We start from the raw sequence: 24273 nt of genomic DNA on the forward strand, positions 1-24273 counted from the left end.
AATAACGTTAGCATTTAGTCGTTCAAAATATATCTCTTAAAAATTACAAGTATAAGATTAATTGGAAGATATTAATAAAATATAGGAAGATGTGACATGGATTATTTATTGGAGTAGAAAGAGATATGAATGAGAAATCTTTTTTAAATAGCTATACATGTGGACATATGAAGATGATATTTGGATGAGCTCGTGATGCTCTAAACAATCCCTTTGTATTGACTAGGGGGTGGGGTGGTACGGAAACCCTATCACCAGGGAAGAGGGGGGCGGGGGCGCACAGCAAATTTCCTCCTAATCCGTTTCTCCCTTGGGCGATGGCTTCCATCGCTATGGCTGCCTCGTTGCGAACCTTCCTCCGCCCTCACCGTTGCCGTCTCCTCCTCCGCCAGAGCCGCAGCCTCTCCGCCAGCGCCGCCCCGGCCGGTGCCGCCGCCGCATCCACGGTTATCCGGCGCAGCGTAGTGGAGGTGCTCCGGGAGCGGGGGCTCGTGGAGGCCACCACTTCTGAGTCTCTGGGGTCGGCTTCAGCGAGCCCTAGGGAGCTCAAGGCGTACTGCGGCTTCGACCCCACGGCGGAGAGCCTCCACCTCGGGAACCTCCTCGGGCTCGTCGTGCTCTCCTGGTTCCGCCGCTGCGGTCACAACGCCGTCGCGCTCGTCGGCGGCGCCACCGGCCGTGTCGGTGACCCCTCTGGAAAGAGCGCCGAGCGGCCCGAGCTCAACCTCGCCGCCGTCGAGACCAACTCCAACGCTATCAAATCGCTCATCGGCCAGATCCTTGACCGTGCACCCGAGCCCTCCCAACATTCGCAATCCGGTAAAAACTTGAACTTGGAGCAAAATGAGCAGGCTTTGGTCAATTCGGGAGAAAAGATGGGTTCTTTTCAGATCCTTGATAACTATGACTGGTGGAAGGACATCACGCTGCTGGATTTCCTCAAGGAGGTGGGGAGATTCGCTCGTGTTGGGACGATGATAGCCAAGGAGAGTGTCAAGAAGCGGCTTATGTCCGAGGACGGAATGAGCTACACTGAGTTCACCTACCAGCTGTTGCAGGGGTATGACTTCCTTTACATGTTCCGCAATATGGGTGTTAATGTGCAGATTGGAGGAAGTGATCAGTGGGGAAACATCACAGCAGGGACTGAGTTAATTCGGAAGATTTTACAGGTTGAGGGGGCACACGGCCTGACATTCCCACTACTGCTGAAGAGTGATGGGACAAAGTTTGGCAAGACGGAGGATGGAGCAATCTGGCTTTCGCCCAAGATGTTGTCACCATACAAATTCTATCAGTACTTCTTCTCAGTGCCAGATATTGATGTCATAAGGTTTATGAAGATACTGACATTCATGAGCCTGGATGAGATTCAGGAGCTGGAAGAGTCGATGAAGAAGCCTGGCTATGTGCCGAACACAATTCAGAGGAGGCTTGCAGAAGAGGTCACACGTTTTGTGCATGGCGAGGAGGGATTGGAGGAAGCGTTGAAAGCCACGGAAGCCTTACGGCCTGGGGCACAGACTCAGTTGGATTCACAAACAATTGAGGGGATAGCAGATGACGTACCATCATGCTTTTTGCCATATGGCCAAGTTTTGAAGTCTCCCCTGGTTGATCTAGCAGTCTCCACAGGTTTGCTTGCTAGCAAATCAGCGGTTAGGCGGCTTATTAAGCAAGGGGGGCTATACTTAAATAACATAAGAATTGATAGCGAGGATAAGTTGGTTGAGGAAGGTGATGTAGTTGATGGGAAAGTGCTGTTGCTATCTGCTGGAAAGAAGAACAAGATGGTTGTGAGGATATCTTGATTGTTTTAATTTGTTCGTTGCATTTAAATTTTTTTATCATTGAGGAGCAAAGGAATGAGACGAAGTCTTGTATTAAGAATTTAAGATTAATTTTGATGAACATCGGCATTAATTTTAATGCCACTTTACTGGAATGATTAAACTGATGATACTGTTAGTCTTCTGTTGAGCAGCCAATATTTGAAAAGGAAACTCCTATACTGCCTTTGTGTGAGTTTACTTCAGAAACCTAACTGACTTAAATTTACTATATGGCAGAGATTCATGTTCTGTTTAGTTTGGACACCATGAGATAAAGCTAGAACGATGCTGCAGCTATAGTTTTTGTTAGTTTATCATATTTGTTGAATTTTCTGTAACATGGGCAACCATACATGGTTTGTGATGGTGGAACCATTGCTTTACATTAGTTACTAGCTTCTGATTGTGAAGGTGCTGATGATTTTTGATTGCTTCAGATTGATAGGCTAGCAAGAGATGCCTGATGATTTAGTTCTATGTTGCAGAAGCAGATATTGGCTTTTGAGATGTAGTCCTTTCTGGGGATGATTCAACACCTCTTGTTGTGATGACTGGATTAACTAGTGATTTTACTGCTTCTGTAAGTCCCTATGATTGCGCTACCAAATTTGGTTTAATAAATAAGATCTAGAAATTTGCCATAAAATCCATTTTAAATGTTTGCCTACCTTCTGAACTTGTTCCAAACATGATGTAGCAGTCTCTTCCACAACTGCAAGTTTCTTCATAGGCAAATCTTTTAATGATATATGGCATTAGAAAGTTGAAGATTCATCTGCTTTAACTGACATTGCTTTTATTAAACGTAATTGTGTAAACCAATGTCTAGAGATGCAAAAGATGATAACATTTGCCAAAAAATGAACTACAGATAGAAGTTTCAAAAAGGCATTTGCCAAAAAACGAATGGTCAGACGTATGTCTAAAAGTCAATGGCATCATCTATTAAAAACTGGAGTGAGTATTAATTAAGTGATTGACTAGGCAGTTAGTTATATAATCAACCTATTCATTGCACGGGCAAGAAATTTTGTGTAATGTTAATTTGCACGGACAACTATTTATTTCAATTTTAACTTCTATGCGGAAAACAATCTCTTCCTTTGCATTGCTTAATAGAGGCTGTAGGATTCACATGTGAGAAAATTCGACATATATGATCTATTATTTTTACTGATTACAGTGAGAATTTCTAATTTTTTAATTAATGTAGGAATTCAGCTTTTTGTCCCCTAGAATTAATATGGTGGTTTCTAGGAGAGCAAACTGAATATGGTGGAGAGTGGAAATGGGAGAAGTGGGGCCAGATCCCCTGGTTGAAACTTGGATCCCTTCACGAGAGTGGAAATGGGAGAAGTGGAGTTAAGCCTAAATCAATGATGGAGCATGTGGAAATTAGCAAACCCTCAAATACAGAATCTTGCACCAGGAAAAAAGATGTCACAGAATTGCATGTTTGGTAGCAATTGCTGAAACATGTTCAACTGGTGCTTGTTCCTCAAACTATTTATCCTTGCAGTATGATTGTTTCTACTGTGCTGGATGGACAGAAGATATCCATGTGGTTTTCCAATTACCTTCATTAGAAGTATCCACAGGCTCCCTTGTTTGCTGTTAGGGTAAGCATAGGTGCCAATATTCTTGTTTTATTTTCCATAATCTCCTCACGTGCATGCAATTCGCTATTTACTGCAGTTGGTATTGAATAATTGAACTGCAATTTTCTTTATGTATTTCTTATCTGTCATCCTTTTAGGTTATGTGTCACAGAGAATAAGGTGAGGGTACTCCTGTGGCTGGTGCTGTATCTGTTGCTCACCCTTGGAATATGGCTTCTGCTGGTCACTGTCTACAAATTTTTTTTGCATTTTGTTATTTCATGGATTAGTGATATTCTTTTATGCATACTTAATTTATTTGAGACACAACCTTTGCCCTTCATTGTGTTACTTATATGTTTGTTTGCAAACTACTTCCCTCGATGTCTTACAGAATGGATAGCAAATGATAGTCTCTTCTAGCGCTTCAGCTCATCAATAATATTTATAATAATTTTCTGACTTCATATCATAATATTTTGTTATGTCATTTCAACGTTGCAGGTAACCAGCAGATTTATTTCTCTCAAGTTTGTTCAATGATGTTATGACGGAGCTCTTGCAATTGGTCTCAAAAGGACATCTGAAACTGTATGTACTTGTTAGGCTTCTCTATGTGCTAAGCATTTAGACATCCTGCCATGACTTTTATTGATAGAATATATTGTGTGCTAATCATTGAATCCTTTTTGGATTGATTATTAATTGGAGAGAAGCTTTTCTAAATTTTTTTTTGCCACTTTTGGCACCGTAGAGCATCACATGTGCCTGCCAGCGTGGACAGGGCACAAATGACCACTCTTGTTGGACCTGAAATATCTGCTAGGTTTGTAACACAAAATACAACTATAAGGTATGCTAAAGGTGCTACTAATTTTATTTGTTTTTTATCAACTTCAGATTACTAACTTTTGTTGTCTTGATTAGTGTTTTGCTGTGGAGAAACTGAGGAAAGAGTAGGCTAAAGGTGAAATGAGCTGAAAATGCAAATTTGCCTCCCATTTTAAAGGTAAACTGTGATGACTTATTTTTCTACAAGATGCAGATTCTGGTGGGTGTGGGATTGTTGTCAGGGATACAAATGATGGTGTTTTTATGGCTGCAGCCTAATATATTAATCTAGACCCTGGTTTTGAAAGTTTTCCTTCCCACTCTCTATGTACTGTACTGCTTTGAAAGTAAATGGTGTCTTCCCTAGAAAACATTATATGGAAAATGGAGCTACTAATTCAATAAGTTGTTGGCGGTTGAAAGAGATTTGTTTATTGGCACCAGACACCAGTGCATATACATAAACCGGTTCTTGGATTTCTGCCATTGGCATCTGCTGTAGTGCATAGCATCGCCGTCAAATGCTAAAGGTTGAATAGTGCCACCCTGCTAGCTATTACCTCTGTACCTAAATATAGCAACTTTGCTGGTTAAAATATAGCATCTTCTACTGGATATGTATAGATTATACTAGAAAAGAAGCCGCGTAATGGGCCAACCAATAGGAAATATCAATGGGCCAACCTGAGAGGCCCATCTGATGACAACATCTGTCATCTCTCCAGGCTTGAGGGAAAAACATGGAAAGAATTGCTTTGGCAACATTACAGCTCATCCAAAGTTCTCATCGGAGAGTTCGCTTGATTACAGTAAGTCGGTAACTGCTAAGAAAAGATCAAACCGCATGTCAAAACAATCGAAAACAGGATAGAGTTTCTTTTGTTCCCCTTAAAGTAGCAATTATAAAAATCTACCAAGTATAGTTTCTACTGTTCAGCAAACAATTAACTAACTCGATTCATAGCTTGCATTCTGATATATTCGCTTTGTTCTTGATCCAAATCTCCAATTGCAGGAAAAGGTGAAATGCGCTTATGGTAGGAAGTCTCTAGCTGTGTGGACCAAGCCTAATATTCCAACCCACCCCAACTCTGATTATCTGATATAATCTGCCTTTCTGTACTATGCATTTCTTTATGAACTTTCTGTGCAAATGAGAATAACAGTTAAGAATCAAGTAGACCACCTGACCTGACCTGATTATCTGATAACAGTTAAGAATCAAGTAGACCACCCACCTAGCATTTCTTTATAGATTTGGTCCCATACTCTAATGTTTGCTTGCAAAATGGCAAAAAAATAAAAATAAAAGGTGTACACATATACATCATGTAGTGCTGCAATTTGAGACAACTGACATGAATACAGACTTGGATCAAATCTGTGACGAAATTGCAGCACTCAGGATGCTCTTAACAATAAATCTCACAAGTCACAACAATGCAAAATCTCACAAGTCATAACAATGCATCGTTGCTTTGGATAAATTGCATCTTCGGGGATCAGCTCCACCCGCACATGCGCCGTAGGAGACGACGAGCGGCCGAAGACCATGGGCAATCAGGAGCCATCTCGATTTTGCTGGCCAGGAAGAGCGCAGCAATGAAGGGGGCCTCGCCGGGGAGGCGCAAGCTGTGGCGGTGTTGATGGAGTCTGCGACGGCGCAGAGGCCTTCCCCTCTCCCCCAGTTTCTTCCTAGCGGCGCCACCGCGCCAGTGGCTGTGGCTCAGAGGTGGCATCGATGGTTGTGGATGATTTTGTGTCATACTGGGTAATTCCCGCTCTTTGCTGCGGTGATTCCCGCGCTTTGCTGCGGTGATTCCTAACTAACTTTTAATATTTTTTAATAATCAAGCTAAAAGTAAAAATAATATTAGTTATTAACAACGGGCCTGTTCGGCTGCATGTGCTGTAGCGCAGCCGCAGCCACTGCAACCAGCTTACCTAACAGGCCCAACAAATAAAAATGGTTTGTCAAACCATGTTCAAAGAGAAGAAATATATTTAGTAGACTCTGTATGAGATTGTAAGCGAAATATGATATTTTCGCACTTTGATTATATGAACGAATATATGTTAATTATTATAAAAATGATGTGTTTGTGTATGTGTGTGTTAAAAATATTGTGAAAATATTGTGAAGGAAGATGATTGGATGTTGATTTATAGAATTCAACGAATTATAGATGATGTTGCATGCATGTGGATAATAAGGTGGCATGTTTGCATGCTCTAGAATATTACTTTATAGATGTGCTGAGGCTATCCGCTGTTCTAGCTTGACTCCGTCCGATGCCGAATGAAGGTACGAGAGCTATCGGATGTCAGAGGATTCCCATGCAAACGATACTGCATCTTTTCTCAGAGCTATTCTGCATGAGCGTCTGCTTTGCTCTCTCTCTCTCCCTTCCCTTTTCTTCGTGTAGGATTTTGACGTTGACAATATTGCATTTGGCTGCTCAACCTTTTGTACTTGCTCTCATAGTCATAGGTCATTTTCTCTTGAACTTGGTGACGCATTATCAAACCCAAATTACTCCGTGATAACAAGAAAAAAAGTCATACTCTTGCGTCATTAATTTTCAAATGTTGTATTGCTTGTGGGCTCTTTGGCTGTGATCTGGAAACTTTTCTATGTGAGGTTTAATGAAGACGAATCATTTTGTTTCAAAGAAATGAATTTCACGTAGGAAGATTCAGATAAGATCATTTTTTAACTTACTGTATCTTAGGATCAGGATCCTATCAAAAGAGATGTAATACATTATAAAAATTAAAGCCTATACACATTACTTTCAAATCCGCCTTAATTTAAATAATACCACCAATCGAAACATATATCCTACCAATCTCATGGAATCATATAGATCTCTCGCATAATATTAGAATACTATGAAACTATACCTTAATGAGATCGATATCGTTTCAGCCTAGCAAGATCATAAGATTGCAAGTTACTAAGATACCTGATAGGATCTCTCATATTCATAAGATTCTAATATCTCCGAACAGGAGAGGAGGGGATGAATGAAGAAAACGGACAATTCAGTCCAAAATTTTTAGAATGTATCTTGAAGGGGTAAGTAGCGGCATATATCGAATAAGCGTGAAATTCCAAATAGATAAATACTAATGGCAATTTTCCAATACAATGAGTTTGCAATGGCATGGATCAAATTTACCCATTAAACAAAATGACTGGTCCTCAGTAAACCTTCAATATAAGCTGGGCAGCATGCTCGTCTCAGAAACCCATGAACCCATTACCCACCAACAATATGAGATAGCACAAACTGAAAGTATGTTCCTAAGCCAGACCAACTTCAAGGCTACCTCGATTACAGAAGTAGCCGATGCTGATTAGAAAACGATCACATGTAGCAACGAGCTCCTCTTTAACATTCCAACGCTACCATACAGTCACCATGTTACTATCTTCTTGTATCCCCCTTGAGCAGGTCTTCAACGGAGCTTCTGTACTTTGTGATCAAATCCCTGTCAGGTTAAACGCTGGTCAGTACCAAATAAATAAATATCCAGAGCTTGGTTCACCGAATGGTTGTCTTACTTCCTCTGATCAAGGAGCTGCTGCGTTTCTTCCAAACTTTTCCTTTGTCCTTCAACTGTCTATTGGTAAGAAAAAGAAACAATTGCCATGAGTAGGCTTGCTCAACACTGGTTCTTTCCTCTCAGAAAGAAGTTAAGTAGCACATGTCAAGATTTTCACAAAATACATAAATGTCCTATTTTAATTTCTTACAAAGGCATCTAGGTTTATCTGCAAAAAATATTTGAAAATTTTATGGTCAAATTGTTGCTCATTTACTGTTTCTCTTGGTTATTAGTAAACAAAGTAAAAACCAGCCAAGATTTTAGTGGACTCACATTAAGACTGAGCATAAACCTCTAACAGGGAAAAATGAGCTAAAAATAACAATTTTATACTGACAGTTAATATTTCTTTCGTAAATTTGGTATTGTAACAGTGACTTTAGCTTTATAACAGTGAAGTTCATTGATACAATTAGTTACCATCCAGTGTTCACGTTTTGTCGAGTGATACCATTCCATCATGTTGTAGTAGCAATGTCAAGTGTGACCATTTTCCCTTAGAAACTGATCCCATCTCCACTGAAACAAGCTCACCTCCTAGATCTAGCCTTTACCTTCTTTACGTCCAGCCATCTGTCTGTACATTGCATTCACTACATCTATTGCCTAGCCTATCCTCCTGCACCTTACCCCTATTTCTCACTTATCCTCCCCTATCCATCCCCTCCCTTCTGCTCTGCATCACAGGCAGGTGTGGCATACAGTAGAAACCAATACCTTGTCAGCCACTTTGAGCTCTGAGCACCCTACTCTGGCATCTATCTTCTCCTCTCCCTTTTCTTCACATTCTTCCCCCCTCTTCTGCTCCAGATTGCAGCTATAATTTAGTGGGGTGTGGACGTGTCCTTTTGGCCACTTTGACCTCCTTTAGCATCCCTCCCCCTCACACTGGCATGCGCTCGTGCGCGCGCGCACACGCACACACACAGAAGGAAGAGAGAGAGAGAGAGAGAGAGAGAGAAGGAAGACGATTATACATTGGCCCTATTACCTAACACAATATGCAGGCTAGTTTCACCCATTGCAGAAAAAGGGAAAAATCAATCCTCCAATAAAGTTAATGGGAGGAATACATAAAGTTAGGAACAAGCTATCAAATGGCATTAAACGAAAGCTTAAATTCTCAATGGCAGGCCAGAGAAATAAAAAAAAATCAGTTGAAGTGAAGGAAAGCTCTGAATTTTTGGTAATATTCAGGGATGCTGAAGAAATTCTCTTAACATTATGATATATCTTGTAATCACAGTAATCACAAGGTCTTAATATCAACCCTGAGTCAAGAATAACTATAATGGGGGTAGATAACCTAATTTAGGGCTTGTTTGGTGTTATCGAAACGACAACCGCATACGTCAAAAGACGTGGTCACTCAACAGTGGTTGGAAAAGAAGTAAAGTGTATTAATTTGAGAATTTTACTTGGGATCCCCCCATTACATGGCCCTAGGGGCTATTTATAGCCCCCATTACAGGTCTTACTACTAGGGCTTTGGTTATGCAGGGGAATTTACATGGTTGCCCTCATGAAAAGGACATTTACATGGGTACATAGCGTAATTGCGGTCCATGGGCCCTTAGCGGGCCGACGGGTTATTGTCGACCCAATTGACCTCTAGGTTTGATGGGCCAGGATAGCTTCTTTGGCCCTCCCGGGGCCAAACCTGCTACGGCGAAGTCGTCCCCCTTCGGCATATGCTCTTCGCCTTGCGTCCTTCGCCCATGAGGCCTCTAGCTTGGCTGCGATTCCCTGCCTCTCGCCGTCCTTGCTCCATAGTCTTCGCCATGGGGGGGGAGGGGGGGGGGGTTCGCCTTGACTAACCCTGACGTCTCGGGCTTGAATCCCCATCGGTCGCATGCTTTCAGCAGGTTTGGTCGAAGGGCCTCATGCCATATCGCCAACAAGCCCCTCACGGGCAAGGGTGAGATAGGAGCTTCGGCCGAAACCGTGCAAACCATGTGGTATGGTATGTGGCGCCCTCTTTCGACCGGTGCTCCTGTCGAAACCTATATTGTTCCTACAAGTAAAGTTTGTTTGTTTCTACGTTTAGAAAAAATTTCTTTGAGAAAAATCTCCTCTTCACGTTCGTTGCAAAGCGTCGATGGGGGCTTATTTAGTCTCTTTTATTACTATGAATAGTAATAGGCCCTGTGGGTTTTTCCTTCTCCGTAATCGGGCTTTTTACTGTTCAGCACCATCCCGATGGGAATTTACCGTTTCGTCTGCCCTTTGACACGTGTCAGAGCTCGATTGGTTGGCAGGCGAACGGTCTCACTACAGGGTTATATATGCCCGCAAACCGGCCTGCCATTTTTCACTCCCCCCGTGCTCTCCCCCTTTTTACCGCTTTACACGCTCCGTGCTCTCTTCGCTTTCCTGTTTTTTAGCTTTTTCGCCATCGTCGTGCTCCTAGCCTTTCGGCTTTTTACCTCTCTTTCCTATGCTACAAGCCTAATGGCTCCCCGCAAGCCTACCAAGGCCGGGTCAACTGGCGAAGATCCTGGAAGCCTTGGCGAAGGATGGTCGTGCTTCCTTGGCAAATCTCTTGTCAAAGAGGCCGACTTGGGCGAACTGGTATCATCCGGTCTTCTCATAGAGGGCCAAGGATCGTGTGGGGGCGAGGCCGTTGTTCCCTCGCCTGGGGATGGGCGAACGGTTGTCTTCGCCGCATACTTCGCTGCTGGGCTTCGCCTCCCATGCGACAACTTCTTGCCTTCGGTGCTTTCGATGTATGAGGTTAGGCTTCCCCAACTTAGCCCGTCAGCGTTCCCGAAGATGGCGGTTTTCGCTTGGATGTGCCGGACCTGTGGGTTCGCCCCTACCGCCAAGCTATTCGCCGCCTCGACCAAAGACGTGCAAACGCCGGCGGGTCCGAGGAAAACCGTTTTCGGCTGCGTGAACTTCATGCTGCGGCCGGAGCGTTCAGATGCTTGGCCAGTGCCTGCATCGATGGCGAAATGGGACAGGAACTGGATGCAGAAATGGTTCTATATCAGCAACCCCTACACCGAAAATACTCAGGCAAACTGGCTGCTTTTTGAGCGTTCTGCCGTCTCCATCAACGCGAAGCCAAACGTGGAGATCGACGGGACTCTTGAGTCCCGACTCATTCTCCTTCGCAAGGTTGCCCGGCGGCTGAGCACCCGGGATCTTTGCGACGAGTTTTGTCTCCTTCGGATTTCCCCTCTCCCTCGTGTGTGGGACGTTTCCGTGAACGAGGGCGAAGAAGTTCTTGGGCTTCCCCGCCTTGTTCTCCCCGCCGGGGTCGAAAGTAAGGTTTTTGTTTTCGACTTAGGCCGCATACTTCCTTCGTGGAAGCGCTTTTTTGGCTAAACGGTTGTGTTCCTCTCTTTTCGCAGTGCGGACTTTGGAAGACGCTGAGATTGAGGCGTCGAAGATGATCGGAGCTCTAACCACAGCCGAGTTCGCCCGCTTGCTCCAGCGCCATGCTGACGGCCGAGTGAACCGTGTCTATACCGGCAAATTGCCAAGCCGATCGAACCCCTCTCGGGCCGGTGATGACGAGGCTGGCACTTTGAAAAAACGCAAACGTGCGGTCGCGAAAGGCGGCCAAGTCCGAACTCGCCGTAGCGCGAAGGCCGCCGTCGAAAGTGATGGGGAGGAGGAAGAGGAGGATGCGGAGGCCGGTTCTGAGGAGGATGGCTCTCATGGTTATACCCCCAGCCCTACCCCTGCGAAATCCGGGGCAGGCTCTCATGTTTCGCCTACGCGACCGCAAGATATCGTCGTAGCGAACACCCTCTTGGCGATCTCCAGCACAGCCGCGAAACCGGTGATTAGGTTTAGGTAAATGTTCGACTGTTATGCCGGTGAAGCACTTTTCCATAGACCGAACGGCCTCCAAATACCTCTTCATCCCTTCTTTTGCCTCAAAGGATTTGTCGATATGGCCCGCCACCAGCTTAGAGTCGGTTCGGATTAGTAGGCGCCGAATCCCCATTGCTTTCGCCTTTCTTAGGCCCAAAAGAATGGCTTCGTATTCTGTTGCGTTGTTGGTTATGTCGAACTGCAGCCTTGTGGCATACCGAATCAGCACACCACTTGGCGAAGTGAGTACTGCCGCAATGCCCGCCCCCTTGTGCGACCACGAACCGTCGGAATGCATCACCCAGGGCTGTTCGACGGGTTCGGGCTCAGGGGCGAGTGCCGGTGTCCATTCGGCCACAAAGTCAGCTAGCACTTGGGACTTGACAGCAGTTCGGGCAACAAAATGTAAGTCAAAAGGGGATAGCTCTGCTGCCTACTTGCTAAGCCGGCCAGTAACTTCTTTGCCCCGGAGTATTTCGCACAAAGGGTACTGCGATGGCACTATGACTTTGTGGGCCTGAAAGTAATGCTTAAGCTTGCGCGAAGCCATTACCAGGGCGTAAGCGAGCTTTTCCATCTCAATGTATCTTGTCTTCGCTCCTTGCAATGCTTCGGAGACGAAATAGACCGGTTTCTGGCCTGAATCTGTTTCTTGGACGAGGGCAGCACTGACTGCCACTAGCGAAGCTGCCAAGTATAGTAGCAGTTCGCTTCCTGGTGCTGGGCTGATCAAAGCTGGCGGGCTTTGCAGGTATTGCTTTAGCTCGTCGAACGCTGCTTGGCATTTAGGTGTCCAGTTGAATTTTCCCGCGCCCCGGAGGGTCTTGAAGAAGGGCAAACCTCTTTTGGCTGCCTTTGAGAGGAATCGACTGAGTGCCACAATTCGGCCTGCGAGCTTTTGTACTTCACGTACGCTCGACGGGGGCTTCATTTGCAGAATGGCATCGATTTTCTCAGGATTCGCCTCAATGCCTCTTTCAGAAACAAGGAAGCTTAACAACTTGCCTGCGCGAACGCTGAAAACACACTTCTCAGGATTCAGTTTCATACCCGCTGCGCGCAAGTTGTCGAAGGTCTCCTGTAGGTCGGACGCGTGGTCGAAAGCCTTGCGGCTTTTTACGACGATATCATCGACATAAGACTCCACGTTTCGCCCCAACTACTTGTAAAGGACCTTGTACACCAGCCTGGCGAAGGTTGCTCCGGCATTCCTCAAGCCGAAAGTCATCCTGAGGTGACAAAACGTGCCGAATGGTGTGATGAAGGCTGTCTTGGGGATGTCGGCCGGGTTCATGTGGATCTGGTGATAGCCGGAATATGCATCTTGGAAGCTCATGAGTTCGCAGCCAGCTGTTGAATCCACGAGCTGGTCGATCCGTGGCAGGGGGAAATCGTCCTTCGGACATGCTTTGTTTAGGTCTGTGAAATCGATACACATGCGCCATTTGCCGTTTGACTTCCGAACCAGCACTGGATTCACCAGCCACTCAGGATGGTCGATCTCTTGAATGACCCCAGCCTTGAGCAATTTTTGGACTTCGGGTTTTGCTGCTTCTTGGCGATCAACGGACATCTTGCGCAGCTTCTGTTTCCTTGGCTTGGCATCCGGCTTAACTGCCAGGTGATGCATAATGAGGTCTGTCGAAACACCTCCCACCTGATCGAGGCCCCAGGCGAAGATATCACTGTTTTTCTTGAGTACTTCTTGGATGCTTGCCGCCACTTCTTCGCCCATGTCGCCCCCCAGCGATACGAGCTTTGTGGGATCGGCGTCATCAATCTGCATCTTGATTATCTTGCCGTGAGGGGCAGGCTTTGGCGCGTGCTTCGCCCGGCCATGTGGTTCGGCCTCAACATTATGTACTGTTCTGTTGATTATGGCAAGATCGCCTTTTGAAGCGGCCGAAGGCTGAAGCCCCTTGACCACGATCACTCCCGCCAAGCCGGGCATCTTGAGCTTGAGATAATTGTGGTGGGAAATAGCTTCGAACTTGTTCAGGGTTGCACGGCCGAAGATGGCGTTGTAGTTGTAAGGGATGTTGACAACGTCAAACAATACTTGCTCTTCGCGTCTGTTTTCCCCTGCGCCGAAAGCTACCAACAACTGTGCTTGGCCAAGTACTTGAACTGCTTCTCCACCGAAACCACGGAGCGAGGCTGGCGCCGGGGTAAGGGCTAGGGTGGGCAACCCCATCTTGGCATATGCTTCGGCGAAGATGACATCGGCCGAACTCCCTCCGTCAACCAGGATTCGCCGGACCTCGAAACCAGCTATCTCGGCCGAGATCACCAAAGGATCTTGATGCGGGAACATTACTCCTTCGGCGTCTCCTGGCCCAAAAGAGATTTGCTGGTTCAGATACTGCGGGGCCCCTTCGCCTGCCGAAGTGATATTGTGGACCGTTCGTAGCTGCATCTTCTTTTGTCGCTTCGACAGCTGGATCGGCGGGTCGGCCCTTGTAATCACTTGGATTACTCTGCACTGCGCATCTTGGCGCTATTCGGCCGGGGGTGCTTGTTCTTGAGCTGCTTCACGAGGTGCTTCGACAGCTGCTCCCTGCTGCAGCCTTGGATCTTGCACGTTGCCACGTTGCCGAATGTTTCGGCATTGCTCCGTGGTGTGCGAAGAACATCCGTGGAAGGCGCAGTAGAGGTCTTTTCGGACCTTCTTGCAGACAGGCTGCTGATGGTTGCTTGCTTGCTGGGCGTCGAACTCCTTGCGGAGGGCTTGCACTTCTTCGACAGCCATCACAGCCTTGCCCACACGGTCGGTTCTGAACTTCCTCCAGGTCATGGGGGCTTGACCTTGTCTTGGCGGTTGTCCTTGGATCGCCGGCTGAGGCTGGCGAACAGCGAGAGGAGGTGGTTCGGCAACTTGAACTTGTGCTTGGGCTTGGGCAGCGGCGACGAAAGCCTTATCATACTCAGCTTGTATTGCTTGCCGTCGCTTGGAATCCTCTTCGCCCCTTGCGTACCCGTCAATGATGCGAAGTAGGTGCTCAAGCGTCTGTGGTTCCTTGTTGGCGATTTTTCTTGTGAGTTCACCCTCGAGTAGACCGGCCGAAGCGGCGTTTATGACAGACGCCTCGGTTATGTCTTGAACTTGGCACCAGGCTTGCGAGAAGCGACGCATGTACTCCCTTATCGACTCCCCCGGCCTCTGGCGAATGCCGAGTAGATGCTACTGCGTCTTCGGCTCCTCATAGGTGCCTCGAAAGTTAAGGACAATGCTATTGGCTTTGGTATTGGCTGGCATGAGTAAATGCTATTGGCTGGCAAATTGAAATACCAAGAACGGGCGATGCCGTCTAGAGTGAGATGTATTACCTTTGCTTTGGTATTTTCGTCGCCATGAGCCGCTTCGATCGCGGACTCATAAATGGAGAGGAATTCCTTTGGGTCAGTTTCGCCTGAGTAGCGTGGGACGGGTGGGAACTTGAACTGGGGTGGGATTGGACGGGTCTAGATTCCCCCACTCAGCGGTAGCCCCTTTTCGCCCCCTACCCTATTCACGGCACCTTGCTGCGGTTACGGCGAGGCGAAGGGCGAAATCACGGCTTGCGCGTGAGGTTGGGCCATGGCATTCGGTTGCCCGGCTCCGATTGGTGATGCTTGCTGAGCTGCCATGGATGGGTCGAAAGTTGGCTGTGACCATGTCATGGCGACCTGGTTTGGTGCTCGGTTTGCTCCGAAGCCTGGCGTTGGTGCTTGCGGCCAAACGGTTGGTGCCTGAGCAGCATTGATGAAGTCGAACTGCGGTCTTTGACTCCACGGTGAAGCCCCCAGACCTGGCTGATTCGACGGCAACCAACTAGACGCACCTTGACTTGTATTCCCCTCCGGGTGAGCCAAAGGGATTGTACCTGAAATGTTGTGGGGTTGGCTGAGCTGTTGAAGGAAAGCTTGGAGCTGTGCCTGCAGAGCCGAAGCCCCTTCTGCCATTGTTTGTGGCACTTGGCCAGGCGGTTGAGGGTGTACTTGGACAGCGACCGGTTGAGCTTGCAGTTGCACGTGAGGGGTCGGATGCGCTGCTGCGGTCGATGGCTGCCCGGCGAAGTACATTGGCGCTTGCGCAACTTGTGGCGGAAAGGGTTGGGTCGGTACTTGTGGATAAACTTGGGGTGGGACATAGCTTGCCGAATACTGGAGGATTGGGGCCGAAGTGACCTTGGACCGCCTTGCCGCCTCGTATGCCTGCTGCTGTTCTTGCATTTGGCGAAGCATGTCTTGGAGTCGTGTCATGTTCTGTCGCATGGCTTCCATGTCGGCTTCGGTTTGTGTTTCGGGATCAGGGTTGACTTGGGCTTGCACGGCGGCGAGCGCAGTTGGGGCCGCTGCCGGCTGCGACGGAGCGGCTTGGGGCACCAGCAGTTGGCTTGTTGAAAGGATCTCCGCCCTGGTCTGGAGTGACCTTGCCGCCGCAGCCGCCTTCGCCATGTCAGCCGCGTTTGGCACCTGTGCAGAGGTGGCAGGGGCTGAAGGCGGTAGTGATGGCGCAGGTGCGGAAGCAGATGGCGCTCTTCCATCTTCGGCAACGGGCGCCGAAGGCTCTGCTCCCTCTTCGCCGGCCATATCCGCCCCGGCTTTGTTTTCCTTTCATCTTGTAACCTTCTCCTTCACGACCTTCTTCGGTGGCATTCGCTCTCAGTGGTTTCGCTCGGAGGTCCCCACGGTAGGCGCCAGCTGTTGTCGAAACGACAACCGCATACGCCGAAAGACGTGGTCACTCGACAGTGGTTGGAAAAGAAGTAAAGTGTATTAATTTGAGAATTTTTACTTGGGAGCCCCCCATTACATGGCCCTATGGGGCTATTTATAGCCCCCATTACAGGTCTTACTACTAGGGCTTTCGTTATGCAGGGGAATTTACATGGTTGCCCTTATGAAAGGGACATTTACATGGGTACATAGCGTAATTGCGGTCCATGGGCCCTTAGCGGGCCGACAGGTTATTGGCGACCCAATTGACCCCTAGGCTTGATGGGCCAGGATAGTTTCTTCGGCCCTCCCGGGGCCGAACCTGCTACGGCGAAGTCGTCCCCCTTCGGCATATGCTCTTCGCCTTGCGTCCTTCGCCCAGGAGGCCTCTAGCTTGGCTGCGATTCCCTGCCTCTCGCCATCCTTGCTCCATAGTCTTCGCCATGGGGGGGTTCGCCTTGACTAACCCTGACGTCTCGGGCTTGAATCCCCATCGGTCGCATGCTTTCGGCAGGTTTGGTCGAAGGGCCTCATGCCATATCGCCAATATTTGGTTCTTTGCAAGTTTTGGTTCTACCAACAATTTGGTATAATATCACATTGATTTAGCTATAAATTGGCTTCAATCCAAACAATATCAAAGCACTATTAAAGTTGCCAAATGAATTCGTAGGGCACATTTTGGTAGCAAACCAAAATGGCCGCTAGATTTCAAAAAATATTTTATTACCGGACCATCTATTAGAATTATTATCATCTCAGTCACCATCTTTTTTCATGAAAACAAACATTGAGCTATGTATTAGATATTAGTCAGAACAGCTAACTGTATGCCCAACTACTTACAAATTAGTTATTCTTGTTTAGTAAAATTACTCCACCTATAATCGAAGGGTCATTTCATATAATGCTTGTCAATTGATGAATCATGAGCATAGTATTAGAATATTTCCTGCCTACCATGCTTCAATGCTACAAAACTTTGAAATGCCATTACGTGATTCTTAGATTTTGTGTCTCCTCACTCTTACAGTCTTCGTGCAACAGAAGGAGTCATATAGGTAGTGTTGGAACTTAGAAACACTGGAAACTGAAATGGATTAAGCAAAATGCCGACTTTGTCTGGCTGAATCAAGGAATGGAATGGAAACCCTTTCCATCGTTTGGTTCGAATAAGTGATCATCCATGCAATGAACATATAAACAAGCAATTCACCACATAAATACGAAAGGCAAGACAACAATTCAGACAAAAAATCACAAGAACTAGATCTAATGTGTACGTTGGCACTCGGCAGATTACTGATTTCCAAGGATGGGACATACCAGATTTCTATCACGCTGTTATTTGTTACCATGTATTTGAATTACAGCCTAGCTACAACAAAGAAGATTTAACGATATCTATTACTATGTGATCAGATCGCATAGCAAATTTAACAAGCCAAATACCTCATTAGATGTAACAAAACTTACTATAGATTTCGAGCTTAGTGTTCCCGATATGGAGTTTAATAGTTGTTGACACCTAGCAAATTGACTGGTCAAATCTTCAACCTACACAAACATATAAAAAGACCATCTAATTACTCAGATATTCATGCTATAACATTATAAGCAGTACAACAATAACAGGATAGTGGAAACTGGAAAGTTATACAATTTTGCACAGGCACATATGAGATACAAAATACGCAGGTTTACTAACTGGAAAGTTTGATAGCATCAATAAAGAGTGTGGAAACAGATCGCAGAGAGCATTAATCCCAGTTCAGTGTACATATTAACTATAAAAAATATGTAGTTTATAATAATATAATTCAAGTATATTGATGTTGTCACGGTGCTCTGGCAAGGCACCGTAAGCCCACAGAGCCAGGGTGGCATCCAGGTCAGGCCATAGCAATGCTACGGAAATAAAATATAAAAAGGAAAGGAGTAGCGCAACACATAAACAGATAAACTCAGCTCCCTCCCTCTAGCTCTCATCCTAGATGAGGACCCCAGGCAAGTGCCACCCATCACCAGGACGGCATATGACACAGCGACAATGTGACAACATTGGCATATTGTCTTTCAGATTCATCGCTCTCAGTAGAAAATATTATATGGTAAGAATCAGTCACCTAGCATATTCCATACATTTCCTCCATATTATATTACAACAGGAAGTGGTTTCATAATAAGTTTATGAAGCAAAACAACTGAAAAATAGTTCCTACACAATAAACTTTCCAAGAATATGTACACTCCAAAGAGAAATTAATTTCATTCTTTACAACAAGAATCATGCATCATGGAGTAGAATCACATCAATTTATTAAAACACTATTAAGAGCTACATGAATTTCTTACCAGTGCATCAGAATTTTGATCCCTTGTGCCCTTTCCAATAGCATCAGCTAATCTTGTCGTCAACTGATAAACAAATAAAAAACCATTGATTTGTAAAGGTAGTACTTTCTTGTAAATGAAATAAGAAAATTAGATATACGCCATTGTGTAGATGTGCTTGGCGGATATTCCATAACAAGCAATCATCATTTACACTGCCACATGTTAAATTCCAAAAGCAGCTCAAAAATAGCTTTTTAATGTTAAAAAAAACACACCGGTATTTCATTCGTTGATTGTAGCAAATCTCCTTTTCAGAATTTCACCCACCTGACTAAAATTAGCATCCATATTTAATTATTCACATCTTAGTCCATCTACTCCACTTGTGGCAGAATGGCAGCTGTTGTCCCTCTCCCAGCCAATTACTACATTGTTGCCTCTTATCCTATTCACTTATTGCTTAATTTAACAGTGCAGGAATTTCTAGTCCTTTTTGATAACTTATTATTTAATAAATAGACCCCTAAAACAGGGGCGGAGCCCAATGGGCCTAGGGGGGTTCCCAGGCACCCGGCCCAATTTTCAGATTTAGTACTTACCCCCTTATTTTCACCACATGGGAACCTCTTGGCCCAAATTCGTGCACCACCCCTGGCCCATAAGCAAGTCGTGGAAGGCCTAAGGCCCATGAAAACAGTGCGACGTCTGGGCTACTGGAAGCGAGACGACGCCTCGAGCGTCAATCACAGCCATGCCGGCACCGCACACCTCCTCAACTCCCGTTTTTTGCTTTTTCTTTTCTTTCTTTTTCCAAACCACAATACAGCATCTGCGCGGCTGTGTGTCTGTTCGTCTCGCCACTGCTCGCCGAGTCGCCGTCTACTCCTGCTGCTCATGCTCAGCCGTTGGTCGTCGACTCGCCATTGCTCGCCGTCCTGGCCTGGTGCTGGTCGCCCTAGCCGGCCGCCGGCAGCATTACAGCGGCACTGCGGCAGCGAGCAGCCAGACTACAGGGGCAGCCTGCAGCCAGCAGCCAGCAGCCGAGCAGTCAGCAGTGCACAAGCAAGAGACTAAATTAAGAGATGTATTATCTTCCTTTTAATTAGTTCCAAACTTTCAATTTATCCTCTCTTCTAGTTCTAGTCTTATTTTTAATCATATTAGTTTCATTTGTAACTTGTTGATAGCACCCTGTCAATATCCAGATTTATATAAGGTAGGGTTTAAAGTTTGAAGAACTGAAAGTTTCAATTGATCTCTAGAAGGGACAAGTAGTCCTATTGTCCTGCAGCCATCAGTCCATCAACCATCACTTAGTAAAATTGTAAGCATACTGTGACACCATCATTGCTTAATTGTTTTGGGGGTATACATTGTTCTATTGTGCAGTGTAAGTCTAACATAATAAAACTATTTAATTGACAGGTTATGGACAAGTATCTCAAGAGGAAAGCGCCCGATAGTTCCAATAATGTAGCTGTACGAAATTCTTGTTCAGAACAAGATGACAATAGTTGGGTGATGACTACTTAAGTCATAGTCTTATTTGCTATGTGGAGAAAGAAGAAATGAGAAGAGTAACCAACAAAGCTGTAGTTGACCGTTTTATGAACATGAGAACACGAGTATACTAAAAGGTAACACATTTATTTTTATGTTTTTACATGTTCATTGGATATAAATTTTTAGTTGAAATTAATATGTTTCTAACTTCTGTTCGGCTTTTATTGTAGGCTATTACCTATCGATGATATTGAGATTGACAGCTTTGAGGCCGAGGATGTATTTTGCATAAATTGATCGTCTTTTATGTATTTTTTGATGTTCCCCTTTGCGGTTTCTTTTCATCTTATATTTCGGTAAGCACTTTTACTTGCTACTCAATGATTTTTTGTGTCAATAGTTATCTACAAATGAACAAATACCATTATTTAGAGTAATTGCTGCCATCTATATAGTAAAGTAGGGCACCACCCTCAATATGGTTCCAGCTCCACCACTGCCCTAAAAGTACTCTTCCACATTGGAGTATGTACTGACACCATCCACTGGTGCTGACCAGATCACCACATTCTGTTAGTTATCTCAATAATGACTTAACATACGAATAGAAGCAAGTTCAGGGAGGCAAGAAAATAATTTGCATGATTCATAGAGTTAATTGATACAGGTGTGCAAATATAGTGACCTCCTGTGTAAGTAGTATTTGGTACTACCTCCGTCCAAAAAAGATCCCTTATATTTCGGGATGAAGGTAGTAACAATTATGGAAAACTGAGCATTGTAGAGCATGCATAATAGTGAAGTTCTATATTCCTAAAAGGACAGAAGCAACACGTAAGCATCCAAATACACAGAAAAGTGGCAGCCAATACACTAATGCTCTTGCAGACACATAAATAACTCGAGCAGACTTGATTTACAACAGTTGTCAACTTAAGAAAGACATGTAATTAGCAAAATGCATAGTTTGTAGCAACCTTTTTCTTCACAAGAGACGATGCAGCAGACAATTTGCACTTAAGTTATCCAATTATAATATAGCAAGAGAATAACAGCCTCTAGGATGCTTCTATGGCCAAGTTGCAACTGCAGAATGAGCTGAACCTTTGTGTGTATAGACTTTTTTTAGATAATGGAAGACCAACTACCGGCACTCCGGCAGCCAAAATTTGTCATGACATCCTTCCCCTTCAATTTATTAGACACAAAGACAAGCATTAAGAGATCAGGACTGTGACTTACATGGAGGAGATGGAAGTGGGAGGCGAGTGAGGCATGGTGATGTTGTGGTGGTGGTGGAGTTGCTTGCAGTGGTGGCTGTGGCTGCTGCTGGTGATTGTACTGGAGGGCATTGAGGTGGTCAGGCTGTGGTGACAGCACCATTGTCCGATAAGGGTCAACATACTGCTGCTGCTGCACGTGGTGCTGATCCATCTTCCTCTTCCCTTCTGCAAAACAGTGCCAACATGGTTGGAGTAGGACCAGGGACACAGATAGGCAGAGACGAGCAATGGCTTGGCCTCCCCCATATCTTCAATGTTTACTATAAAGTTACTGTAGCTTTCGCTGAGTTTAGAAACATTAACACTCCTAGTTGCCAACCTGTGCGTTGTATTGGGTTTTTATTGTTGTTACTGTAAATATATAAACATATTGGATATTTTTCAAATTATATATGCTTAGACTTAGAGAGGAATCCAAATCAGTTACAACTTGCTATTTTTTTAATTTTGAAATCAAATTAATACAACACTAAAATGAGAGTCCACAATGGCCAATGTATAGCTTCATAGTAAACTTTGAATTATAGAATTATTATTTTTGGAAAACTAAGGTGGTGTTTGGTTGGAGGGACTAAAGTGGGGCTAAACTTTAGTCCCTAGTTCCCAAACACCCCCTAAAACTAAAGAGTACATGTTATTTCTATTTTCAAATGCATATACTATTTAACACAAAATCCTACTAAAATTCACGATTAATACAATCTACTTAGTCAACAATCAGTTCATTGTAACCACATACACGTGCATTTGCACGGGCTGTTATTATTATGTTGTAAACAAAAAAATTCTAGCTATGTATCAAATATATTGATTGTTGTTTGAAACAGAGCAGCAAAGAATAAAAAGAAATCTAGAAAAATAATAAGTTGAGTCGAAGATGTGAACAACTAATATTTACATGAATGACACTCTCAGCCAATGCGGAATTGCGGATGTTACATGGGGGTACGGTTTTCAAGACAATCAAACCAACTCCCACTCTCATCCAATGCGGATGTTATATCTGTCAAAACCTCTCCATGACAAGCAGACCCAACTACTATCTCGGATTCTCGGATCCCATGTGGGAGCCACATGGATCAAAACAACTATCAACAGGTGAAGAGACGAGGTTTACCTAATTTTGAAAGTTCGGACATGGGTTTTACCCAGTTTGGAGTTGAGGGACAAAAATTAAACCATGCAAAGTGTAGAGTGATTGGAGATGTTAATCATCAAATTGTTGCTTCGGCGGGAAGCTTCAACATGCCAGTAGTGGTGGCTGGTGAGGTATAGCTCTACAGAACAACAAGAGGGCTTCGGGCTAACGTGGTCCCTATGGCAGTACAAGACAATTAAGGTAGGCATCAATGACAGTTGATGAGTGCTGCCGGCTTATTGGATTAATGTGATGGATTAGAGCTCCCGTTGATGCTTCGAGCTCAGGTGACTGATTTTGATCGCCTGACCCACCATACAAATAAGGTCCTGGAGGAGATTCAGAGATTCATGTCTGCCCAGAACATGAGCTAGGGGTGGATCTAACATGGGACATTGGGGTTCAGTTGAACCCCCAAACTTTTTGGGAGCAAACAGGCTGTTCTTAGAATTAAGGTTAATGCAAATTTCTAGAAGAGAAGCTATGGTAACACAAATTCGAGAAAGCGTGGGTAAAGAGGGATGAGAAAGAGGATGTGCGTAGCGGATGGATGCTCACCAGGATGCGGTGACGGCGCCCCTGCTTGCCCGTGGGATGAATGGTGATCGGCGGCGGCACAGGCGGCGGGCGAATTCACGAGGAGTCAACACCGAGGGAACAGGGAAATATCCTCGAGGCACCGCACTGCACTGAACGACGATTTCCTTCTTCTTAGGAACAATTACACACGATGGATGGGGATCGGCGCAGGCGGCGGTGCGGAGGATGTGCTCACCAGGATGGATGCGGCGGAAGCAGCAGGACTAACGACGGCGTCCCTGCTCGCTCGCGGGATGGATGGGGATCGGCGGAGGCGGAGGCGGAGGCGGTGGACAAGGGCAAACTGACGAGGAGGGATACGCACAAAAATGGCGAGGGTAACTGGGTAAGGCCCTGATCCCACCCCAAAATTTTCGCCCTGTAACATCGATACCTACGTTTGAATACCTGCTAGAAAAAAAAACTAATTACACATATTATGACTAATTTACAAGACAAATCTTTTAACCATAATTGCTCTATTATTTAATAATATGATGCTACAGTAAACATTTGCTAATGATGGATTAATTATGCTTAATAAATTCGTCACGCGGTTTAATGATGGATTCTGTAATTAGTTTTTTTACTAGTGCTCGAACACCATATGCGAAACCCTATATAATACCTGATGTGACACAGCAAAACTTTACACCCCTGAATCTAAACACCGCGCCTGGCTGATCAGCAATCAGTCGCGCGCGTCGCGCGGTCAGTTCTGGCCTTCTAGTCTCTCTCATCTACAATGCATACATATGTATATACTTTATATACATATACAAAGTATATATATGTGTATATATTTTGTATATGTATATTTTTTATATGTATAAAAAAACATATACACAAATATAAAATCTGTATACGATGTATATAAATACTAAGTTTGTATATATCGTATATAAAGTTTATATATGTATACAAAATATACCAACTTTATATACGTATATATAGAAAGTTTGTTTTGCATACGTGTATACAAACTTTGTATACGTACATATACAAACTTTCTATCCGTATCTTTTTTATACGTGTAT

At 45.0% G+C, this 24273-nt stretch overlaps 2 protein-coding genes across 8 annotated transcripts; one reads left to right on the forward strand and one right to left on the reverse strand.

Annotated features, from left to right (window-relative positions):
* Window positions 1-242: 242 nt before the first annotated feature.
* Window positions 243-5453, forward strand: LOC127782464 (tyrosine--tRNA ligase, chloroplastic/mitochondrial). Of its 6 annotated transcripts, XM_052309699.1 has the most exons (8): window positions 243-2021; window positions 2318-2412; window positions 3046-3451; window positions 3589-3610; window positions 3935-4021; window positions 4185-4283; window positions 4358-4439; window positions 5277-5453. In XM_052309699.1, the coding sequence occupies exon 1, from the start codon at window positions 318-320 to the stop codon at window positions 1809-1811; it is 1494 nt and encodes a 497-aa protein (XP_052165659.1). In that variant the 5' UTR covers window positions 243-317; the 3' UTR covers window positions 1812-2021; window positions 2318-2412; window positions 3046-3451; window positions 3589-3610; window positions 3935-4021; window positions 4185-4283; window positions 4358-4439; window positions 5277-5453. The 6 variants fall into 6 exon arrangements, with proteins under 6 accessions (XP_052165659.1, XP_052165651.1, XP_052165637.1 ...); XM_052309691.1 differs by having other exon boundaries at window positions 3046-3610; XM_052309677.1 differs by having other exon boundaries at window positions 3589-4021.
* A 1920-nt stretch (window positions 5454-7373) lies between these two features.
* LOC127782500 (mediator of RNA polymerase II transcription subunit 9-like) lies at window positions 7374-23588 on the reverse strand. Of its 2 annotated transcripts, none has more exons than XM_052309710.1 (7): window positions 23433-23588; window positions 23216-23346; window positions 21479-21684; window positions 18752-18814; window positions 17873-17953; window positions 7830-7888; window positions 7374-7756 (listed from the first exon to the last, which is right to left on the reverse strand). In XM_052309710.1, exons 3-7 carry the CDS (start codon window positions 21668-21670, stop codon window positions 7693-7695), a joined length of 459 nt encoding a protein of 152 aa, XP_052165670.1. In that variant the 5' UTR covers window positions 21671-21684; window positions 23216-23346; window positions 23433-23588; the 3' UTR covers window positions 7374-7692. The 2 variants fall into 2 exon arrangements, with proteins under 2 accessions (XP_052165670.1, XP_052165681.1); XM_052309721.1 differs by having other exon boundaries at window positions 23216-23341; window positions 23433-23583.
* Window positions 23589-24273: the final 685 nt, after the last annotated feature.

Source organism: Oryza glaberrima, chromosome 1, assembly GCF_000147395.1.
Source record: "Oryza glaberrima chromosome 1, OglaRS2, whole genome shotgun sequence".
Taxonomy (NCBI): domain Eukaryota; kingdom Viridiplantae; phylum Streptophyta; class Magnoliopsida; order Poales; family Poaceae; genus Oryza; species Oryza glaberrima.

Excerpts from the sequence above, each read along its gene's own strand:
- LOC127782464 (XM_052309661.1), top strand. The coding sequence starts at position 318 with ATGGCTTCCATCGCTATGGCTGCCTCGTTGCGAACCTTCCTCCGCCCT.
- LOC127782500 (XM_052309710.1), bottom strand. The coding sequence starts at position 21,670 with ATGGATCAGCACCACGTGCAGCAGCAGCAGTATGTTGACCCTTATCGG. Across the intron at positions 18,815-21,478 it reads CCCACTTCCATCTCCTCCAT|TTGACGACAAGATTAGCTGA; the intron begins GTAAGTCACAGT and ends TTTGTTTATCAG. Across the intron at positions 17,954-18,751 it reads ATCAAAATTCTGATGCACTG|GTTGAAGATTTGACCAGTCA; the intron begins GTAAGAAATTCA and ends ATGTTTGTGTAG.